At 32.1% G+C, this 19,870-nt stretch overlaps 1 protein-coding gene across 1 annotated transcript; it reads left to right on the forward strand.

Annotated features, from left to right (window-relative positions):
• The first annotated feature begins 13,173 nt into the window (after positions 1–13,173).
• Positions 13,174–17,415, forward strand: LOC111995941 (probable WRKY transcription factor 51). Its single transcript, XM_024027889.2, has 3 exons — positions 13,174–13,517; positions 13,806–13,952; positions 16,796–17,415. The coding sequence occupies exons 1-3, from the start codon at positions 13,291–13,293 to the stop codon at positions 16,995–16,997; spliced, it is 576 nt and encodes a 191-aa protein (XP_023883657.1). The 5' UTR covers positions 13,174–13,290; the 3' UTR covers positions 16,998–17,415.
• The last annotated feature ends 2,455 nt before the right edge of the window (positions 17,416–19,870 follow it).

Here is a 19,870-nt window from a genome sequence, read left to right on the forward strand (position 1 = left end):
CCTCTTTTTCTCTATCTATTACTCTAAGCTTTAAGCCCCATTTCGCAACGTCAACGAATCGATGGTGCCACAATTCACCTCCAGTCAGCAATATTGTCCCAGTGTTAGGCTGAAAAAATCAATGGCATAAAAGGCAAAGAGCTGGAGAGAATCCATCCGTGAGGAGGAGAAAACCAGTGGGTCAGATGGTGTTTTTGGGTCAAGTTCAGTACCGGCCGGTATCCATTAACCGGCCGGAATCCGATATTTACCCTGGTACGGCCGAAACGATCCCGGTATGACCGGTATTTAATCCGGAACGAAATCACTACGTTTCTGTACCGGCCGACCTACCGGAACAAAAAATATCGGCGGTACCGGCCGATACGGTACGAAATCGTCTTCCTTGATCCTAAGCTCACAAGGTAACAGGATTAAAGTCCAAAGAGGCCAATGCAAAGAATTTTTAGAGAGTAGGTTGAAAACTAGGTTTCGGTAAGTTGGCAATGCCCATAATGGATAAAGATTGAAATAAAACACAAAAAAACATGATTTATGCAAAGAAATCCTTCATCGGCGAAGTTTGAGGAAAGTAGCTCTTAAGTATGTTCTTCTTAGACTTGATTACAATTTCAGTTCTTTGTGTTACAGTGTTTTTCAGATTCTTAAATGAACCTCCTCCCTTTCTCCCTGGAGGATCTCTCACATTATAGTCTCTTTTGGCTGATCTTGGCCCTCCATTTGTTGATTATATAGGCTACTACTCGAGCGCTTGTCCCATCAGAAGCCTCCCAATTCTTTTGTGAGTTGTGGCCACCAAGACAGTACTATTTAGGGGTCTTCTCCACATAAATGTGGTCAAGGGGTTTGGTGGGGTGCATTAAATGTAGTGGCAGCTACCATCCCCCCAATCACGTCAGGGCTAACTCCCTTTTTGAAGCTCCTCTTCCTCTATAGTGTGGCCCTCTTTGGAAATGTGCCATTGATGTGGTCATGGCTCACCTCTTCAGCTTTACCGTCCGAGTGTATGGACTCCTCAGAATTGTATTGGCCTCCTCGGCCTTGGGTATGACATGTAGCATTATTACCTTATTATATTTCTGTATTCCACACATGGGTATAATTAAAAAATCACAATTATACGGTTCAAATTATACATGGTTTCCCATTATATATATATATATATATATATTATTTAGAATTTAATTGGATTTAGATTTTTCAATTTTTGTATCAAATAATTCACTTGCCACAAAAATTAAAAAAATTAGATGGACATGTGGCGTAAAATTAGATTCCAATTGAAATCCAATTTAGAATTTAATTGGAATCCCATACAAATACACGGGTACAATTAAAAACAATCACAATTATGCTGTTCAAATTATAGAATTTAATTGGATTTGGACCATTTGATTTTAATACTCAATAATTCACTTGTAAAAAAACATGATTTATGCAAAGAAATCCTTCATCGGCGAAGTTTGAGGAAAGTAGCTCTTAAGTATGTTCTTCTTAGACTTGATTACAATTTCAGTTCTTTGTGTTACAGTGTTTTTCAGATTCTTAAATGAACCTCCTCCCTTTCTCCCTGGAGGATCTCTCACATTATAGTCTCTTTTGGCTGATCTTGGCCCTCCATTTGTTGATTATATAGGCTACTACTCGAGCGCTTGTCCCATCAGAAGCCTCCCAATTCTTTTGTAAGTTGTGGCAACCAAGACAGTACTGTTTAGGGGTCTTCTCCACATAAATGTGGTCAAGGGGTTTGGTGGGGTGCATTAAATGTAGTGGCAGCTACCATCCCCCCAATCACGTCAGGGCTAACTCCCTCTTTGAAGCTCCTCTTCCTCTATAGTGTGGCCCCCTCTGGAAATGTGCCATTGATGTGGTCATGGCTCACCTCTTCAGCTTTACCGTCCGAGTGTATGGACTCCTCAGAATTGTATTGGCCTCCTCGGCCTTGGGTATGACATGTAGCATTATTACCTTATTATATTTCTGTATTCCACACACGGGTATAATTAAAAAATCACAGTTATACGGTTCAAATTATACATGGTTTCCCATTATATATATATATATATATATTATTTAGAATTTAATTGGATTTAGATTTTTCAATTTTTGTATCAAATAATTCACTTGCCACAAAAATTAAAAAAATTAGATGGACATGTGGCGTAAAATTAGATTCCAATTGAAATCCAATTTAGAATTTAATTGGAATCCCATACAAATACACGGGTACAATTAAAAACAATCACAATTATGCTGTTCAAATTATAGAATTTAATTGGATTTGGACCATTTGATTTTAATACTCAATAATTCACTTGGCATAAAATTGAACTCTAATTTGAACTTCTAATTTGACTTTCTTTAAACTTTGTCTATTAATATATACTAGTATGTAACCTATGCTTACGTACAGAAATGATGAATTGTAATGGTGCTATTGATGTTAGTTTGGGTTATTAAATATATAAGATTAGTTTGACCTTGGCATTTGGTGGTACTAAAATGATTTTTCCTTGCAATTTTAATGATATTGGTTATGTCAAGTTTCTCATTACATTACTGTTATAAATATAATTTTGAAATCACTATTGAACACTACATATACAATATCAATTCACTATCACTGTCCGTGAAATTCTACTAAATACAACATAAAATAAAAAGAATAAATTGGTTCAATAGTATCTCCTAATTCAATGGGGATAGGTGTATGGGATCGTTTAGCTCAATTACAATTTGTTACATTCAAGATCTTCATATACAAAATATCTAAATAGAAACTGTACGACACTTTGGTGTCCAACCCATTTAGGCATTGGATTTTAACCCAACAGTATGGCCTATGGGCCCAACTTCTTTCCACCCAGGTTTCCAGCCCGGACCCATAAATACCACGAATCCAGGCCTCGTATTACTTGAAAGCCTGAGTAGGCAATCCACATTAACACACACCATACTTCACCACCTAGTCCTTGTTCAGTGAATCTCCCTGAGCAAAAAGAAAGGTGTTCGGATACACTGCCCCTCGTATGTATGGCAGTGCCCTGGGGAATATCGCTGCCGAGCATATTCACTGGAGTGGGAACCAGTTCTAAAGCCACTCCCACCTAAGCACCCACCTACAATTAATGACATTGGACCTCCTATTGCACTAATTTTGAAAGCAATCATAATCCCCCCACTCACACTTGGCTATAAATATGAGAAGCTAAGGAAGGAAAATGGGTGGGTGAGAGGGCGAGAAGGCTGCTTAGAGTTGAGAGTAATAGAGCCATAAGAGAGAGGGGGTGAATACGAAAGTTTGGGAGTTATTGCCAGGTCTTCAAGGAAGAATAACCCAAAGTAGGAAATCCAAAACCCACATTACAAATAGATTGTGAGCCCAAGGGAGAGCGAGCCTGTTAATCTCATTTGGGTGCGCACAAAAACAAAAATAGTATAAAAAATATACTCATTAGTTCAAAAAAAAAAAAGAAATATAAACAATTTAATTTGTTTGAAAAGCTAACAAAGGCAAAATCTAATTTTGATTCTAATCAAATTTTCTATAAGCTTTGGTTTTAAATACATACATACATACATACATATATATATATATATATATATTACCTAGGTTTATTTATATTGGACTCATCGTTTTCTATACCGAATTAACTCACTTAGCACAAAAATTTTAAAAATTAAGATTAGATATAACACGTAGAGCAAAATTAAACTCTAATTGAAATTCAATTTTTACACTGAATTAACTTACTTGGCACAAAAATTTGAAAACTTAGATTAGATGATACACATAGATCAAAATTAGACTCTAATTGAATTCTAATTTGAAATTTAATTGGATTTTCTCTCAGCTTTATATATATATATATATATATGTAGACAAGCATGTAACCCCATGCAAACACATGGTTGCATTTAAAATTAAACACATTTTTTATTATAAAAATTTAAAAAATTAATCAAATTATTAAAAAAAAAGCATGTAACACATGCGTTAATGCATATGTATAAATACATTTAAAATTAAACACAATTTTTATCATAAAATATAAATAATTAGTCAAATTATTTTTTTAAAGTAAACGCAATTAGTCACATATTAAAATTCTCATTTAAATTTTATACTACTTATGATCATTTTTTTTTTCTTCTAATTTTTAATAAGATAGAACATGTAGTGATTTTATTGTGTGGTGATTTTTATTGAGTATATGTGATTTTTTTATTTTTTTATTTAAATTTTATAGTTAATTAATTAATATTAGATTCTTAGTATTTTGCACTCATTTATATATATATATATAGAAATAGATATAGATTAATAAAATTGAAATTAATAATTTGATCATTGAATTAAAAAATAAGCAAATATCAATTTGATCTATCAATTTTAGTTTCAATTTTTAAAATCAAGCCAATTTAATCCTAATTTTCATCCATTTCTCGGTCATTTGACCCAATAAGGATCACATTGACTTGATATTGAAATTGAGCCACTAAATTAACACAAATAATAATTTAAGAACTAAATTTAATTTTTCCCAATAATTTGATACTAAATTAGTAATTTTATTTAGTCTAAATGATTAAATAATTTCTTGTATTCATTTTCTTTCTATGGCCAAGAAGATACATGTCCATTCCATGTTTTCTTTCCATAACATCCATGGGTTTTTGGGGTTTGGCCTTTGTAACAATTTGATTCATAATTGGTGAAATTAATTGATTTTGTCCTAAAGTTGTAGACATATATATATAACACGTACAACCTAAAAATATTTAGATAACCGGACAGAACTTCGCACAACCTATGAGTTGATTAATTGTCGGTAAGTCACCAAATGACATTTCATTTTCTCAGATGCTCTATTCAATCAGTAAAATAGCACTAGCTAGGCTGCACATGTATGATCTTAGCTTTGACCAAGTTCACCAAAAGTGCCTACTTGAAGTTAGAAGGTCTGTTCCAGAATAATTGGATACCCCACAAACAATTTTACTTATGAATAAATTGAGAATCTATTTTCAATATATGTATTAAAAAAAAAATGTTTCTCTCAGTTGCATATATAATATAAATAATTATTGTGCTGTGCATCTCGCATCCCATCTCTTCCACGTGCCTAAATTCTCACTTGGGTGGGTGGGTAAGGGTTCCTTGGATCTCTCCCCTTTTTAATCACATTCATGAATTAAACACAGATGCTATTAGCATGTAGTTCCAAGAGGAATCCATGCCATTCTAGCATCGTCCATTGAGGGTCACATTGGGCCTCATATTCTTTTTCTTTCCCGAGTTGTGGGTCATAGAAAAGGGCTTAGGACTAGCTTTAAAGATAATTTTTCGTATTTTTTATTGTTTGGTAGCATAAAAAAAAAAATAAAAATAAGTTAAAGGAAAATTATTTTTTGTCAATATAAAAAGTATGATTTATTTTTAGAGATGGATTTTCATTAAATTTTTTTGGAAAACAATTCTATCTCATAACAAGCCAAATAAGAAAAGTTAAAAAGGTTGTTTTTCAACTCATTTAAAGTTGCTATTAAATATTGAAAAAAGAGATAGTTTTATAGAAAATGCTTCTTGAAAAATAACTCATTTTCTAGAAAACAATATTGCTAAAACAAACAGAGCATTGGTCATAGCTTATGGGTTTTTTTATTTTTATTTTTTTGGTATCATTTCATAAATTTATTTTCTTTTGGTTTTCAAATATGGAAAATGCTAAAATTAGTAACTGAGTACTACAAAAAGAAGTGATTACAAAGTGTAGAAATAAATGTGATTGATGAACTTCAACAAGCTAATTAATACTAATAAATGTTTAAATATTTTTAATGATTCATTTTTTTTTTGTTTAAAAGTTTTTTTTTTTTTATAATGATTTGTGACACATGCAATTACATATCATTTAATTTTTTTTAATAAAATATATAATGGGTGTGTTTGGATTGAACTTATTGTTACTGAAACTGAAAACTGAAAACACTGTAGCAAAATAATTTTTAAATGTGTGAATAGTGCCGTATGACCTATTTTTAATATTTTTTATTACATAAACAGTGCATGAACAGTTCGTGAACAGTACACGACTATTCATACACAGATTTTTTGTCCTCCAAAGTCAAAAAATGCGGCAAAAAAAAAAAAAAAAAAAAAAAAGAGGAATGGATCAACGTGGAGGACATCTATGGAAAAAAGAGGTATATGTCTTTTAATCAGAGTCTATATATATATATATATATATATATATAGACAAGGTGGGAAAGGAAAACAAGAATACACAGTGAGTCTGAGAAGTCAAAGATGTTAGTTGTGAAACAGCAATGTGCGCTTTTTCTTAAGGAGGGAAGATTGAAATCCTAAAACTAGGCGATAAATTCAACAAAAAGAGGATGAAAGGTACAAGCCGGCAGGTGCTAGACTTAAGTTGTAGTAAAACTTAATTCTTTAACCTCACCTTCATTAAAGATTAACCCCATGTTCCAAATAGTCACTAAAGGTCTTACTAGATACTTTTACACAAGGTGAGAAAGCAAAGAAAATTACAATGAGAGAGAGAGAGAGAGGGTAGGTGAGAGCTATTTTAATGTTGTGAAAACGCTTGAGATTTTTATAAAAAAATAAAAATAAAAAGAAGAAGATAAGATATTTTGTGTTGTTCATATAATTCATGTGTGGTACAGTGTGTTGAATGTGTTTATATGAGAACATTTCATAGTGAAATCAGAAATTTCCTCTAATCAGGGATGGAACTGCCAAGAGACTGTAATTAAAAGACAACTCTATTAATTAGAGGAAATTTAAGAAGCACATGATTTTTTTTTTTTTTTTAAGTAAATAAGTTTTTTATGCAAGAATTCATAAATTATGAAAAACTACAATTGAAAATGGAACTTCACCATTATGAATATAAATGGTTCGACATCTAGATTTCAAAGCTTTGTTAAAATTTTGTGAATTGTGCCAATGAATAATGACTAGTAAGGACTAAAAGCTCAATAACCTACTAGTTTGTGTTATAAAGTTGTTATATTTATACTTAATATTCCGATTTCTATTGCAAAAACTATAGAACGAGCATTTTCAATCATAAATATTATCATATTTAAATTTAGCAAAATGAAACATTAAGAAATAATTTTAAAAAAATGTAGAGTTCCATTTTGATATTTTATAAATAATTGAGTTAAAATGTATTAAAAAATAATTATTTGTGTATTTTATTTTTGTACTTTGTGAACCTAGAACAGGACTTTCCTGACTAAGCATTTTGTCATTTTGTTCTCTTGGGGAGAAAAGAGCCAAAGATTGATGTCCCATTCCTTGACATTTCCCATTTCACCTTTAGCGGAGTCTAATTAGGTTGTCCATTTTGGACAAATTAGGTGTATGGTGACTGGTTTCTCTAGCCACTATTGGTGAGATGGCGGTCTCCTTTAGGCTTTTTTGGATTGAGCGAGAGAGAGGAGAATAGAGTAGAGTTAGGGAACGTTAGATACTGTTTATTTTACTAAAATTGAAAAATTATTGCTAAAAGTATTGTAAATAAATATAAAATTTAGTTAAAATAGTACAGTAAGGCCCATGAATAGTGCCAAAAAGTGCAGTGAAACCCATGAATAATAGCATAAATAAGCTGAAGAGTGAAATAATTTTTATTTTTCATCCTAACCCAAACGCACACTTAGCTGTAAATTACAACTAATTTTCAGCTAACTCTACTCTACTTCCTTCTATTCCCTTTATTCCTCTTCAATTTAAATAGGCCATTAAAGTTTACCCCTTGTAACTTTAAGGGGAAGGATATCTCAAGAATTGCTGTAATTTCCAACTAACTCTACTTTACTTTCCTTCCATCCCCTCAATCCAAACAGATCATTTACTTCATGTAATCTTAAAGGGAATGATATTTCAAGAATTGAACATATACATTGTTTCTTTCTTAGTGTATGTGTGAACTCCTTAGTTGTGTGAGAGACTAAATCATGTACCCAGACACTATAAGAGGGTATATACGTGGAACCTTCTTCTCTGAAATGTTACTAAACACAATGATCTAAAAAGAAAATTTATTATTAGCAAAAAAGAAAAAGAAGAAAAATTAAAATTTTTAATTCTTGACTTTGATGGGGGGTTGAAATGAACATGCAAGTGTCAAGCATCATTGCTGTCAAGTGAAGTTTCCTTCCTGTTTTCTAATATTAATCTAATATTGAAAACAGATAAGGGGTTGAATCTAGACATAAGAGGAGAAAGTTATTGATAAGGTCACGGTCCTCAATTGCATTTCCTTGCATTTTCCCGCATCAATTTTCTCCTAATAAAAAGGTTGATGACTTGATGGACAATAATGGGTGTGCCTCAGCATCAATAGGAGTTCCTAGTAACTCCTTCATTTGTCATCATATGGTCATCCATACTGTACGCTAATTTAATTGACCTTTGCCTCCAGCCCCCTTTTGACTGGAACCAAGGCTTTCATTTCAATTTCAATTTCAATTGTGTGGCAAATTAAAGCTCAAAACTAATCAACCTTTTTTTTTTTTTTTTGATAAGACAAAACTAATCAACCTTATCATCAAGGAAAAAGCATCTTATTTTGGCAACAGGGCGTCAACCCATGATAAATACACAACGGTCTACTTGTCACATGAAGACTTCTTTTTTGTTTTAGCTGAATAAACAATTTTTTATTGGAACAGGAACAAAAACAATTTTTTGTTTTTTTGTTTTTGGTTTTAGAATCAGCAACAAACAGTCAGAGAAAAATAATCTTATTCAAATCTATTCTCGCTCCAAAATATCAAAGAAGACAGACGGGAAATGGTATGTAACATCTTCATGATTTTATTTTTTATTTTTTATTTTTTTTATAATGTTTGTAATTGGAGCAATATTTCTTTTATATGTTCCAACATTTTTTTATTATGCATGGATAACAACAATAGCTCATATCAGTAGTTGTTAAAGGTTACTTCAAATTTTATTACAAAAAATTTACAAATTATCATGATAATGAATATAATTAGTATCATTTTTAATAACTAATAATACATATATAAATTAGCTTTATGTGATTGGTAATACAAGCAAAATTTATGTGTATGTGTGTATATATATATATATATAGACACATATTATATTACTAAAATTGTTGCCGACTCTAGCTTTTGCCTTTTTACAAGAGTTAGCTAAAGAAATGGGAACAACTTTCTTTTTATTACTTTTTCTTTGTAGTGTGTACCTTATTTCTTTTGTCAGATTTGTAACTACCTAACCCAATCCATAGGATTTGGTGCACCCAAATATGTACATGCCACTTCTTTCTAGGACTCAAATCCTGGCCACCCTTTGCCGGGGCATTAGATATGTCATTTGCCAAGAGGGAATTGATTACTAGCTAGAACTAATATTTGTTAAGATACTGCACTAGTTTTGGATCACATTCTTCACGCTCACCAATTATCATTAATTGCTTTAGGGAATGAAATTGTTTTAAGCAATATTGTCTTTATTGCTAGCTAGCCTAAAGACATACTCAAAAGAATCTTGCTGGCTCTGCAAATTGCCTTTAACAGTGTAATCATGTTATAATACTATGAATTAATTTTAATGACTGGACTGGGATATGAAGTATGAGCTTGCCTTTTCGACACATCCTGTCAATTATAGCTTTTCGCTCGTGCACTGAATGGGCCATAACCATTGGTGAAGCCTAGACAAAATGTGTGAGAAAAAACATGGAAAAGAAAGAAAGAGAATGAGAGAGAGCTGGAAAGTGTGTAGCTATGTGGTTTTATCATTATTGTCTTATTGTCACTTTTTTTTGCCCCCTGAATATTATGCTATTATCACTTACTATATCATGGGCCCTGTTGTCCCTCAGTATTTTATATATGAGTCATTTTCAAGTCTGACAAACAAACAAAAAAAAGTATAGAAAAGAAAAAGATTTATGTTAAAAATGTTTAACTTGGCAAATGAACTGCTATTATAGCTCTAGTAGAAGAGAATAATGCTTTCTTTTTGTTCTTTTCCCATTATTTTATTGAGCTGATTGTAGGTTGTATAGCATCATTTAAGACGTTATCTTCAAAGCTATATATAGAAACAGTCATGGTTATCTTCTTCTTCTCCTCCTTTGTAATCTTTTAATGCTTTATTGGGTTGTTAGAATCTGAGGAATGAAAAAGATGGTAAAGTAATCTTATGATTTTGATGTTTAATATATTAAAGGTGTTACTTTAACTAAGCCAAATCAAATAGAGATTTATGTTTCTCGGTCCCAAATGATTACAAAATGATTTTGAAATTTAAATTCTATTTTCTTCTTCTAACTTTTAACTTCTCAGTAATTAGAGGGAGGATAGAGCTTTCCATCCAATCCTTGGATACCTAATTAAGCTCTGCACCTCTTTTGTGGAGGCCTCTTTGCTGTGGGATGCTTGCTAGGAATGGCTTCAATGATAGCAAAAGACTGTTTATGTGGTATGGATCAAGTTAAAAATTCCGCAACAAACTTGTCACTGAGAAACTTTATGTATTATATTCAAAATTTTAAACTTTTCTGAGAAACTGAGACACTTTTTGAAAATTTTGAACTTTATGGTTAGTATAAGTTCGATTTGATCGGATACTCTAAAATTTAAAAAAGTTTACATTTGGTCCATTCATTTAAAAAAAAGGGAATAGTTTAGTCCCCTAATCTATTTTACCATTTAAGTGACTAATGGGATTTTGAGGCACACAACATTTTCAAGGTACCACATCGAACCGACAATATATTTAAGGGATCAAATCAAACCAACACCATATTTAAGAGATCAAAAACAAAACAACATAATATTTAAGAGGCCAAAAACAATTCATCGCACACCTTTGGTGTAATAGTTATTTCATAAATACAAAGTTGGTGTAAAGTAAAAGGCAATGGTTGTGATTAAGTTTCTAGGAAGGAAATTCATATACATATACACTTAGATTAGGGTAGAATAGAATTTTTATCTTGTATTAGATAAAAAGACCAAAAACAAACCAATCTCAAATTTGTGGGACCAAAATCGAAGCAGCTCAATAGATAATGAGGCAAAATTGTTTCCTTTTTGAAATTTTAGAAACAAAAATTCGAACTTGTTAAATTTGAAAGACAAAAATTGAAGTTACCCCAAATTTCATGAACCAAAAAGTATAATTTACCGATTAAAAAAATTAGAAATATATTAAGAGATTGGGATTCAGCGGATGGTAAAAATTTGAAATATATTATTAAGAGATTGTTGGAGTAAAATTAAGCCACCTCTCTCCTTGACCAGTTTTCCTTCTCCCCTTACATGAACTCTAACCTATTATGTCATGTTCATTCAAGCAATTTTTAGCTTAGGGCTAAAATCCAAGTCCTGTTTACTCTAAAGACATAAATTCCGAAAGAGATCTTTGAAAATCTTTAAGTCACATGTAATGTCATAAATAAAAACATGTGCATAAAGACTGTGTTTCAGAAACCTTCCATTAATTTGACTTCAGAAATCAGAGGTTCTACTGCAAGCCATGGCCCATTGGGTTAGCGTACACCTTACTCGCACTATTATGTATCAATATGGTACTTCTGAGAAGGAGATGGTGACAAACATTTAATGGTTCTTCACCTAATTGCTCTTCAATCTTAAAGGGGAATCATTCAAACTATATATGGTTTAGATTAAGTGGTCAAATGAAAAATCTGACCATGATTATGAAAGTAATGTAATGACCAATATGTCACCAATAACGAATATAAAATTGACAAATTGAACAACTTTCATGAGGCTGAAGTTTGTGCAACTCCTCTGACCTCCTAGAACACATGGATTAAATTTAATAGAAAATTGCTTGCCAATATTGTGCCACGAATGAAATACCAATATCATATTAGGGAAATATCATCCACTTAATATAAAATGAGATTTTAACATACCAGCACCTTCTTAGAAAAAGGTCATCTTTATTATAAATGGATTTGTCTCATGGCTTAGATTAAATATTACAGATATATATATTTTTAAAATGTACCTAGTATCATATCAATGATAAATCCAAAAAATAAAATTCGAACTGTGAAATGGACTATCTTCATTTCAAGTGAAATAGAGAGAATTATATTCCTGTCTTTTCATATCTAATTTAGACAAAAATCATGCATCCACAATAACCCCTCATATTAAAGGAACGTGAGAGAAGAGCTATACATTTTTAGAGGGGCTCAAAACCATAAGCATAGCATAAATCAATCTTTATGTTAATTGTGTATAATAAACATATATTCTCTTAATTGTTAAAGTATTTAATCCAGTTAATTATTTAGTAGGTGAAGACATATGTACTGCAAAAATTCTTACAATTCCAAATCCAACCAATGTTTGCAGCTAGGATTATCCTAAAAAACCAGCAAAAGATTTCAACTCAAATTTCTTTCTTTTTGGTATAATTTTGGCTTATAATTCTTCACTCATTTATACACACAAAGAGAACTTGTCAAATGCTTCTTGAAAAACCAACATACCGTACCTTTTTTTTCCTTTTTAATAAGAAAGCGGGTTGTCATGAACACAACCAGAACAATTTTTACAAGAATGTAATGCCTAAAAGACCTAGCGATTGAGAATCCAATACTTTAGATCTAGTGATATCGCTCACATCATAATTTATTACTATTATTATTAAAGATTGTCGTGAAAACTTACCTAAAAAAAAAAAGAACATGACCATAACAGTTATAGGAGTTGAAAATTCAAATGTCTAATAAGAAACATGTAAAAAGAAAAATTGAGAATCCAATGGCTAAGAGATGTAGTGGTATTGATCATCATGGCTTTTCTTATCTACAATTTTTAGTGGCAATGCACCACTTTGCTCACCAACATTTCGCCGCCTATCAAAACAATAAAACAAAGTATTATTTACAATGTGGTCCCAAATACCCTATAGTAGTACTTATGATAAAATTGATTATACGTCACCACTATGACATCACTCTCCCTCTTCCTGTTGTGACAAGTGGCTCCCATGGCAAAGAACCTTCGGTGAATTCTCCTCGAAAGTGTGTATGAAAGAAAGAGCTACAAAAGCAAAAGAGATATATATCATAATTTTCTTAACACTATATATATATATATATAATATACCATAAACTATATTCTATATTCTTATATATTATTTATTTGGGAAACTCACCTAACAAGCCTATCCCCATCTTTCACTAGCTCTACCACTTCCATCTCCAGCTTCTTGCTTGCTTATCTATCTCAATGGACTACCTTCAAAACCCTAATTCTAACCTTAGTAACACAAACCTCACTGGAAATAGTGACCCTTGGTCTTTCGATTTTGAGTTATCAGAGTATTTGATGCTTGAGGAACATCATCATCATCATGGTGTGGACCAAGATTCAACATCACAAAGCATGGCCTCATCAGAACAGGTTATGGGGGGCTCTAGTGGATCCTCTGGTGCAGCATTAAGAAACAACAGCATGCAAGTGATACAAATCTTTTTCTTTTTGTTTCAAAAAATTATTATCATGCTTAAATTATGGTATTTTTTCACATAACCGCCCAACTTTCAGAAAGTAATTCTGATTGTTTAGATCTTCAATAAGTTGTGAAGCATATACATGAAAGAAGGTTTCTTTTACATATGTGGGATGTTCATTACATTGGAAAGTGGTGACTGCAAACATTCAAATCTTCATCTTATTTTATGGTCTTTGTTGAATGAGAATAATAACCTTTTATTTTTTGTTTGTTTTTTAAATTTTTGTAGAAGATGCAAAGATGGGGTTAAGAAAAACAAGATGGAAGCGGGTCATAGGGTTGCATTTAGAACAAAATCTGAGCTAGAGGTAATGGATGATGGATTTAAATGGAGGAAGTATGGGAAGAAGTCAGTGAAAAACAGCCCAAACCCAAGGTAATTAAATATACTCTTGAATTTTCAAACTTTATGATTCATTATTATTATTTCTTTTATATATATATATATAGTTGTACTTTTTTAAAAAAATTGTTTTGCTTAAGATGGTGAAAGAATTGGATAAAGATGGGCTAATGTGCGTAATAATTGATTTTTTTTTTCTCAACAAAAATGGTGGATTGGTTTGATACATAAAGAGCTTCCCAACAGTAATGTATTGGAGCTGTGTAGATGTCATCTATGCTAATTGCATGGGGTTATAACCAGTCGATCTCGTGGTTTAAATGCTTTCAATGGACCCCAGCTTCGATGTATGCATTTTTGGCTGGTTAGGCTGCTCATTACTACTGTGTCTCTCTCACACACATAATGAGCACTGGGTAGCTAATCAACTTTGAGATTGAAAAACCCATCTTTGAGTTTTCTTTTTGTTGATCAATGGGAGCCGTTCAACCTGACATTGCTTATCTCATAAGAATTTTGTTTGTTTATTTATCAATAAGTTAAGAATAGATCTGAAAATCGAAAAGAATTATTCTTGGATTAAGCTAACATATAAGATATTGTTTCTTATAACAACTTGTTAGATATAGTATTAGTACTATACTTTTGGATGTTGCCACCGTATATATGGACTTAAGACAGTTAAGACACCCACATCCACTGTCTGACATACACTTTTAGCTGAGTAATTTCTTCTGCCTCTATTCTTCTTCTTCTTGTGCTTGCCTCTATGACGCATATATACGTGCTCTTGCACTAGGGTCTTCCTGTGTTTGTATTGTGTGTGTGAGAGAGAGGGGGAACATCATACAGCAGGCAAAGAGGCTTGTATTATTATCATTATATCACTAAACAGATGCTTCCAATACTGAAGGTAAGGAATATGAGTAGAGAGTAAAGGAAAAGATGCCTTTTATAAAATAATTGTCATGTGTCGGAAGACAAATGATTAAGAGTCTCAGACCACAATCGACATTCAAGCAAGTGGACAATTCTCTTATATAACAGCTTTAGATACACTTCCTTAGCCAACAAAAAGATTTGCGTCTTATGCATATTAATTAGTACATGAGCTTAGATTTTGGATTATTTGACAGCAATAACTTTTGTGGTACAATGTATGCTTAAGATAATTAGGGGTATGATAGTGAAAGATTCATTAATTGTAGCCAGCCAACTTCACCTGAAGTTTTGGGTCTTCATAAACCCTACACTTTGAACTTGAGTTGATCATAATAATCATACACATCACTCTAGTTTGCATACCTTTTGCACCGTTCTAGTCCTATGCAAAAGCATGGTCGTCCAACTTTTTTAGTTCTATATTTATGCAAAGCATGGTAGCTTCAGGATAATGGTGAGTTATGCAGGATGTGCTATAGCTTTGTCGATTCTAGTTATACACATACACTACTGAAAAGAAATAATTATTAATACTTATGGAGATATAGTTTCATAAATAGAGAGTAACATCCACTTGTCAATGAATTTTTGGTGTAATACTTGATTGATGTAAGAATTTTTCACTAATTTAGGTACAATTTCTTAAATTAATTGTACCTTCAATTCTCAAATTAAATTCAATCAAGTGATTTGTCCAATGCACTACGACCATATATCTTAGTGACTCATTTGCCAATGCCCTTATTTGTATATAATTAAAACTTCCAAGTTTCAAGACCACACCCACATAGTAAATTTTAATTAAGAAAAAACAAACCCTTAGATAACACCTTAAAAGTTGTACTTAACTTTTACCAGTGGAGTTTTCATTCCTTTCTATAGTCATTTATAAGACTCAAGTGGAGTTTTCTTATAATTATTAGCTGCCTTGCATTGGTTAGTAGTTACCCACTTGCCCAGTGGGTTGGAACTTTCTGTTGGAAGAGTAGTTCAGGATATAGTAGTGCTTCTCAAATTAATGGTGGGTCAATAATTGTTAGGTATGATTCTTGGGGTCCAGAGAGTAAGGAGGCTAAGCTTCCTGGATAGATTAGCAACTAGAGTATATGTGCTTAAAGCTTTGTAAAAGAATGGGGTGAGTTATAGGAGGAATTGGGAGGGCTGAAAGAGAAGGAGAATGATGGTGAAGTGTTAGTCCAAAAGAAATATCTTTGTGGAAGAATGTGGTCTATTTAGATGGCCATTTGGAGCCTAATTAATTGGACAGAAAGACAGTTGTACAAACACTACCCAAGCCATCTTTTCAAATTTCAAAATACAAATTTTGCAGCTGGACCACATATAAGAGACATTAATTATATGAGTCTATTTAGAATATTAGTGGTTTCAAATGATAAAAGCCCACAGTTTTGAAGTCAAATCAACAATACGCTGTTATTTTTGAATGTTCAAACTTAAGACTTATCTTATGTTGAAACTGTGATTACTAAATAATGACTTTATGTTACTCTTGAATGTTCAAACTCACGACTTATCATACACTAATTAAGACTATAACTCTTTAAACTCAAAACTTATCTTATATTAAAACTGTGATTACTAAATAATGACTTTATATTACTCTTGAATGTTCAAACTCACGACTTATCATATACTAATTAAGACTATAACTCTTAGGAAACTACCTTGGAAGTAGTGGGCGATGGTAATGAATTAACATAAGAATACTAAAAACTATTACATAGATAGTCCAATTGAAGGGAATCCTATGGCAAGCAACATGATTATGCCCTTTTATTAGCCTTATTCTTGACTATGTTTATTTTTGGAATATATTTGGCTCTCATGCACTTGGTACTTCTACTTGAAATTTTACTATGTTTATCTTTTGAGATAGAAAATTCTAATTGATATTATCTTTTTTAAAATTAAAGGAATTATTACAAATGTTCAAGTGGAGGATGTAACGTGAAGAAGAGGGTCGAAAGGGACAGAGATGACTCAAGCTATGTGATAACAACATATGAAGGAACACACAACCACGAAAGCCCTTGTATGGTCTATTATAATCAGATGCCTTACATGATTCCTAATGGTTGGACATCACAAGCTTCATCCCACTCTTCTACGCCATGAAAAACACAACTTTTTTTTTTCTTAGTTACTATTCTAGACAAGGTGTTGGTACTGCACCAGAGTCAAAGAGTGTGACAGAAATGACGATTTGTGTATAATTTATAATGTGGAAAGAGAATAGTAGTAGGGACTTGCTGGGAATTTGGAACAGCTATTGTGTAGGCGTGTTGGCATTAGGTGGGCCCACTATGGGCTTGACTCTGACTGCACTAGTTTGGGCCTGACACTTCAGGCTCCTGGGCACCCAAATAGAAAATGGGGCCAGACTTATCCATAAACTCAGGTTTATAGGTTTACTTTATGTATATTGAAGTTATGTACGACTTTGCAGTTTCACTTAAGAAGAGAAATTATGTACTACCATTATAAAATAATAATATTTAGGACCAAAAAAGAAATAGAGCACAATTGAAAATTCTGGGTCAACCGATTATTACATACATACCCACCGCTATGTAGTTTTATTTATTTATTTATTTTTTTTCCTGAGGAAAACGTAGTTTAATTATTGGAGTTATAAAAAATAAAAAATAAAAAATAACACCGATAGAGAAAATATTTTTAGGTAATGAGCCACATCAGTTCTTTCAAAAAATTTATTAGATTTAGTGAACTTTTTTTTGTTTTTTTTAAATTTACCTAATTAAAGCCGATGACCTTTAAATTAACCAATACTTAATGGCATTTTTAATGGAGATGTTTAGGAAACTAGGATTCAAATTCCTGTCCCCCAATTAATATGTATAAAAAAATACCTAATAAAAAATTAACAAATTATAAGATAATTAATCTTTAAACTCTATACTTTAAGGGTAATTTTTAAACTTTACAGATTCAAAAGTTTTAAATTAAACCATGAAATTTATGATTATTATAAATTCAACCTTACAGTATTGCAAGTTTCAAACTGAATACAATTTTTTTTTTTTTTTAAAGAATCATATCAATTTAAACCATAAAATTTTGGGGGTTATTTTTGTGTTTGATTAGGGGTTGAAATTGATACAATGGTAAAAGATCAGAATTCGATTTGAAACTAATAAACCTTTAGGTGATAGGATTCAAACCTGAATAAACAAAACTATGCGTTTTTTTTTTTTTTTTTTTTAAATAGAAACTATGGGGTTTTTGGTTGTTGTTGTTGAGAAACTATTCTGAATAAACAAAACTATGCGTTTTTTTTTTTTTTTTTTTTAAATAGAAACTATGGGGTTTTTGGTTGTTGTTGTTGAGAAACTATGGGTTTGATTAGGTATGATGGAGTACAATTATTGTTGAATTACATCAAATAAAGGTGAGGAGATTTGTACTCGCATTAAAAACAATTATGGGTTGGAGTTGTTGATGATATAAATATATATTGTAAATACCAGATTTGAGTCTCTAGCCCAAAAAGTGGGTAGACTTAAGCTCAGAAAACCCAAACCAATGAATTTGTAGAGAGTGAGTTGGAAACCTGGGCTTTAATAAATCAAACAACCACTAAAGTGGATTCAGATGACAAGAGAATGAAGATAGACAAGTTTATGCTGAGAAAAATCTTCCTCGGCAAGGTTTGAGGAGATCTACTCTTATATATTTCTTTCAGGTTTGATTACAAAGTCAATTCTTGATGCTACAGTATTTTTCTCTTAGTTTCTCGATCCTCTTCTCCTATTGCTTCCTTTTTATTTTATACTCTCTTCCCCTTTCATCTTTACCCTCCACATGTAGGCCAGATGGGTGGTGTTGATACTTGTCCCATTAGCACCTTCAATAAGTCTTTGTGTAGTAGTTGTAAGGTTGAAAACTACTATTAATGTATCACTTTCATATTAATGTGGCCAGAGAGTTAGATACAGAGCATTTAATGTGGTGGTAGCAGCTTTCTCCTTAGATATTTTAGAACTCTCCTATGTCCTATGTTTCTGCAATGTTTATCTGTGCCAATAGAACTTTTCAAAACGTTCCCCTGAACGATAGACCACCTCGTCAAACCTCGGCTTGGGCCTCAGGCTCAATATACACATAGATAATGAACTCCTAGCCTAATACCCCTATATATATATATATATATTGTTATAACAAATAAGGTTAAGGAAATTTGAATCTGATTTCTTTTTATAAAAAGAATCAAGCAAATGAACATAAAATAGTCATGCATTCGTTTAATAATAGAGTTTGAATTTGGTAAGAATGAGTTGTAAAACCCAAATTTTACAATTTCAAATAAGAGATTGTCACATCAGTATTTTATAGAGAATTCAACCTGAAATTTCCAAAACGTGAAAACAAAAATAGAGAAAACTTGTGTCAAAAGAAAACAATCACACGCACAATACAATATTTACATGGTTCGGCAATTTGCCTACGTCCACGGAGTTGTAGGGATTTCACTATTATCAGGAAAAAATACAAAGTGTGGCTACAGTGTTTCAATCTCTCAAGAATGACAACAATCAAGACGAAAACCCTAATCACCAAAACTGGTTTCTATATCTTGCGCACAGGATTCACAATGGGCTACAAAACAGGCCAAAATTTTTTTCTCAGGGGCATTGCTCCCAGACCCCCAGGAGTCTTGTCCATGAACACTCCGGCTTGGGGCTGTTAGCCCAAGCCTCCGCTCCATGGACTAAGCCTCAAAAAATCCCCCATTAAAAAATCACGCACCATTATTTTGGGTTCGGGTCGAGTCGTCAACCAGATCAAACACAACTAGGCTCCACAAAGCCTAACACATTTTACTTAAAATTTAATACATCCTACCACACCTAATAACATCTCAATAAACTCTTAATTTAGTTTTGTGTGTGTATATATATTTATATATATGTATGTATGTATTAGAACTAATTGGATGTGATTGTACTTATTTTTAAATATGTAATAAG

Source organism: Quercus suber, unplaced genomic scaffold, assembly GCF_002906115.3.
Source record: "Quercus suber isolate HL8 unplaced genomic scaffold, Cork oak 2.0 scaffold_952, whole genome shotgun sequence".
NCBI lineage: Eukaryota > Viridiplantae > Streptophyta > Magnoliopsida > Fagales > Fagaceae > Quercus > Quercus suber.

What these genes read in the sequence shown, in the direction of transcription:
- LOC111995941 (XM_024027889.2), top strand. Translation starts at nt 13,291, where the DNA reads ATGGACTACCTTCAAAACCCTAATTCTAACCTTAGTAACACAAACCTC. An exon ending in GCATTAAGAAACAACAGCAT is followed by an intron (nt 13,518 to 13,805) that starts GCAAGTGATACA and finishes AAATTTTTGTAG; the next exon opens with AAGATGCAAAGATGGGGTTA. An exon ending in AAAAACAGCCCAAACCCAAG is followed by an intron (nt 13,953 to 16,795) that starts GTAATTAAATAT and finishes TTAAAATTAAAG; the next exon opens with GAATTATTACAAATGTTCAA.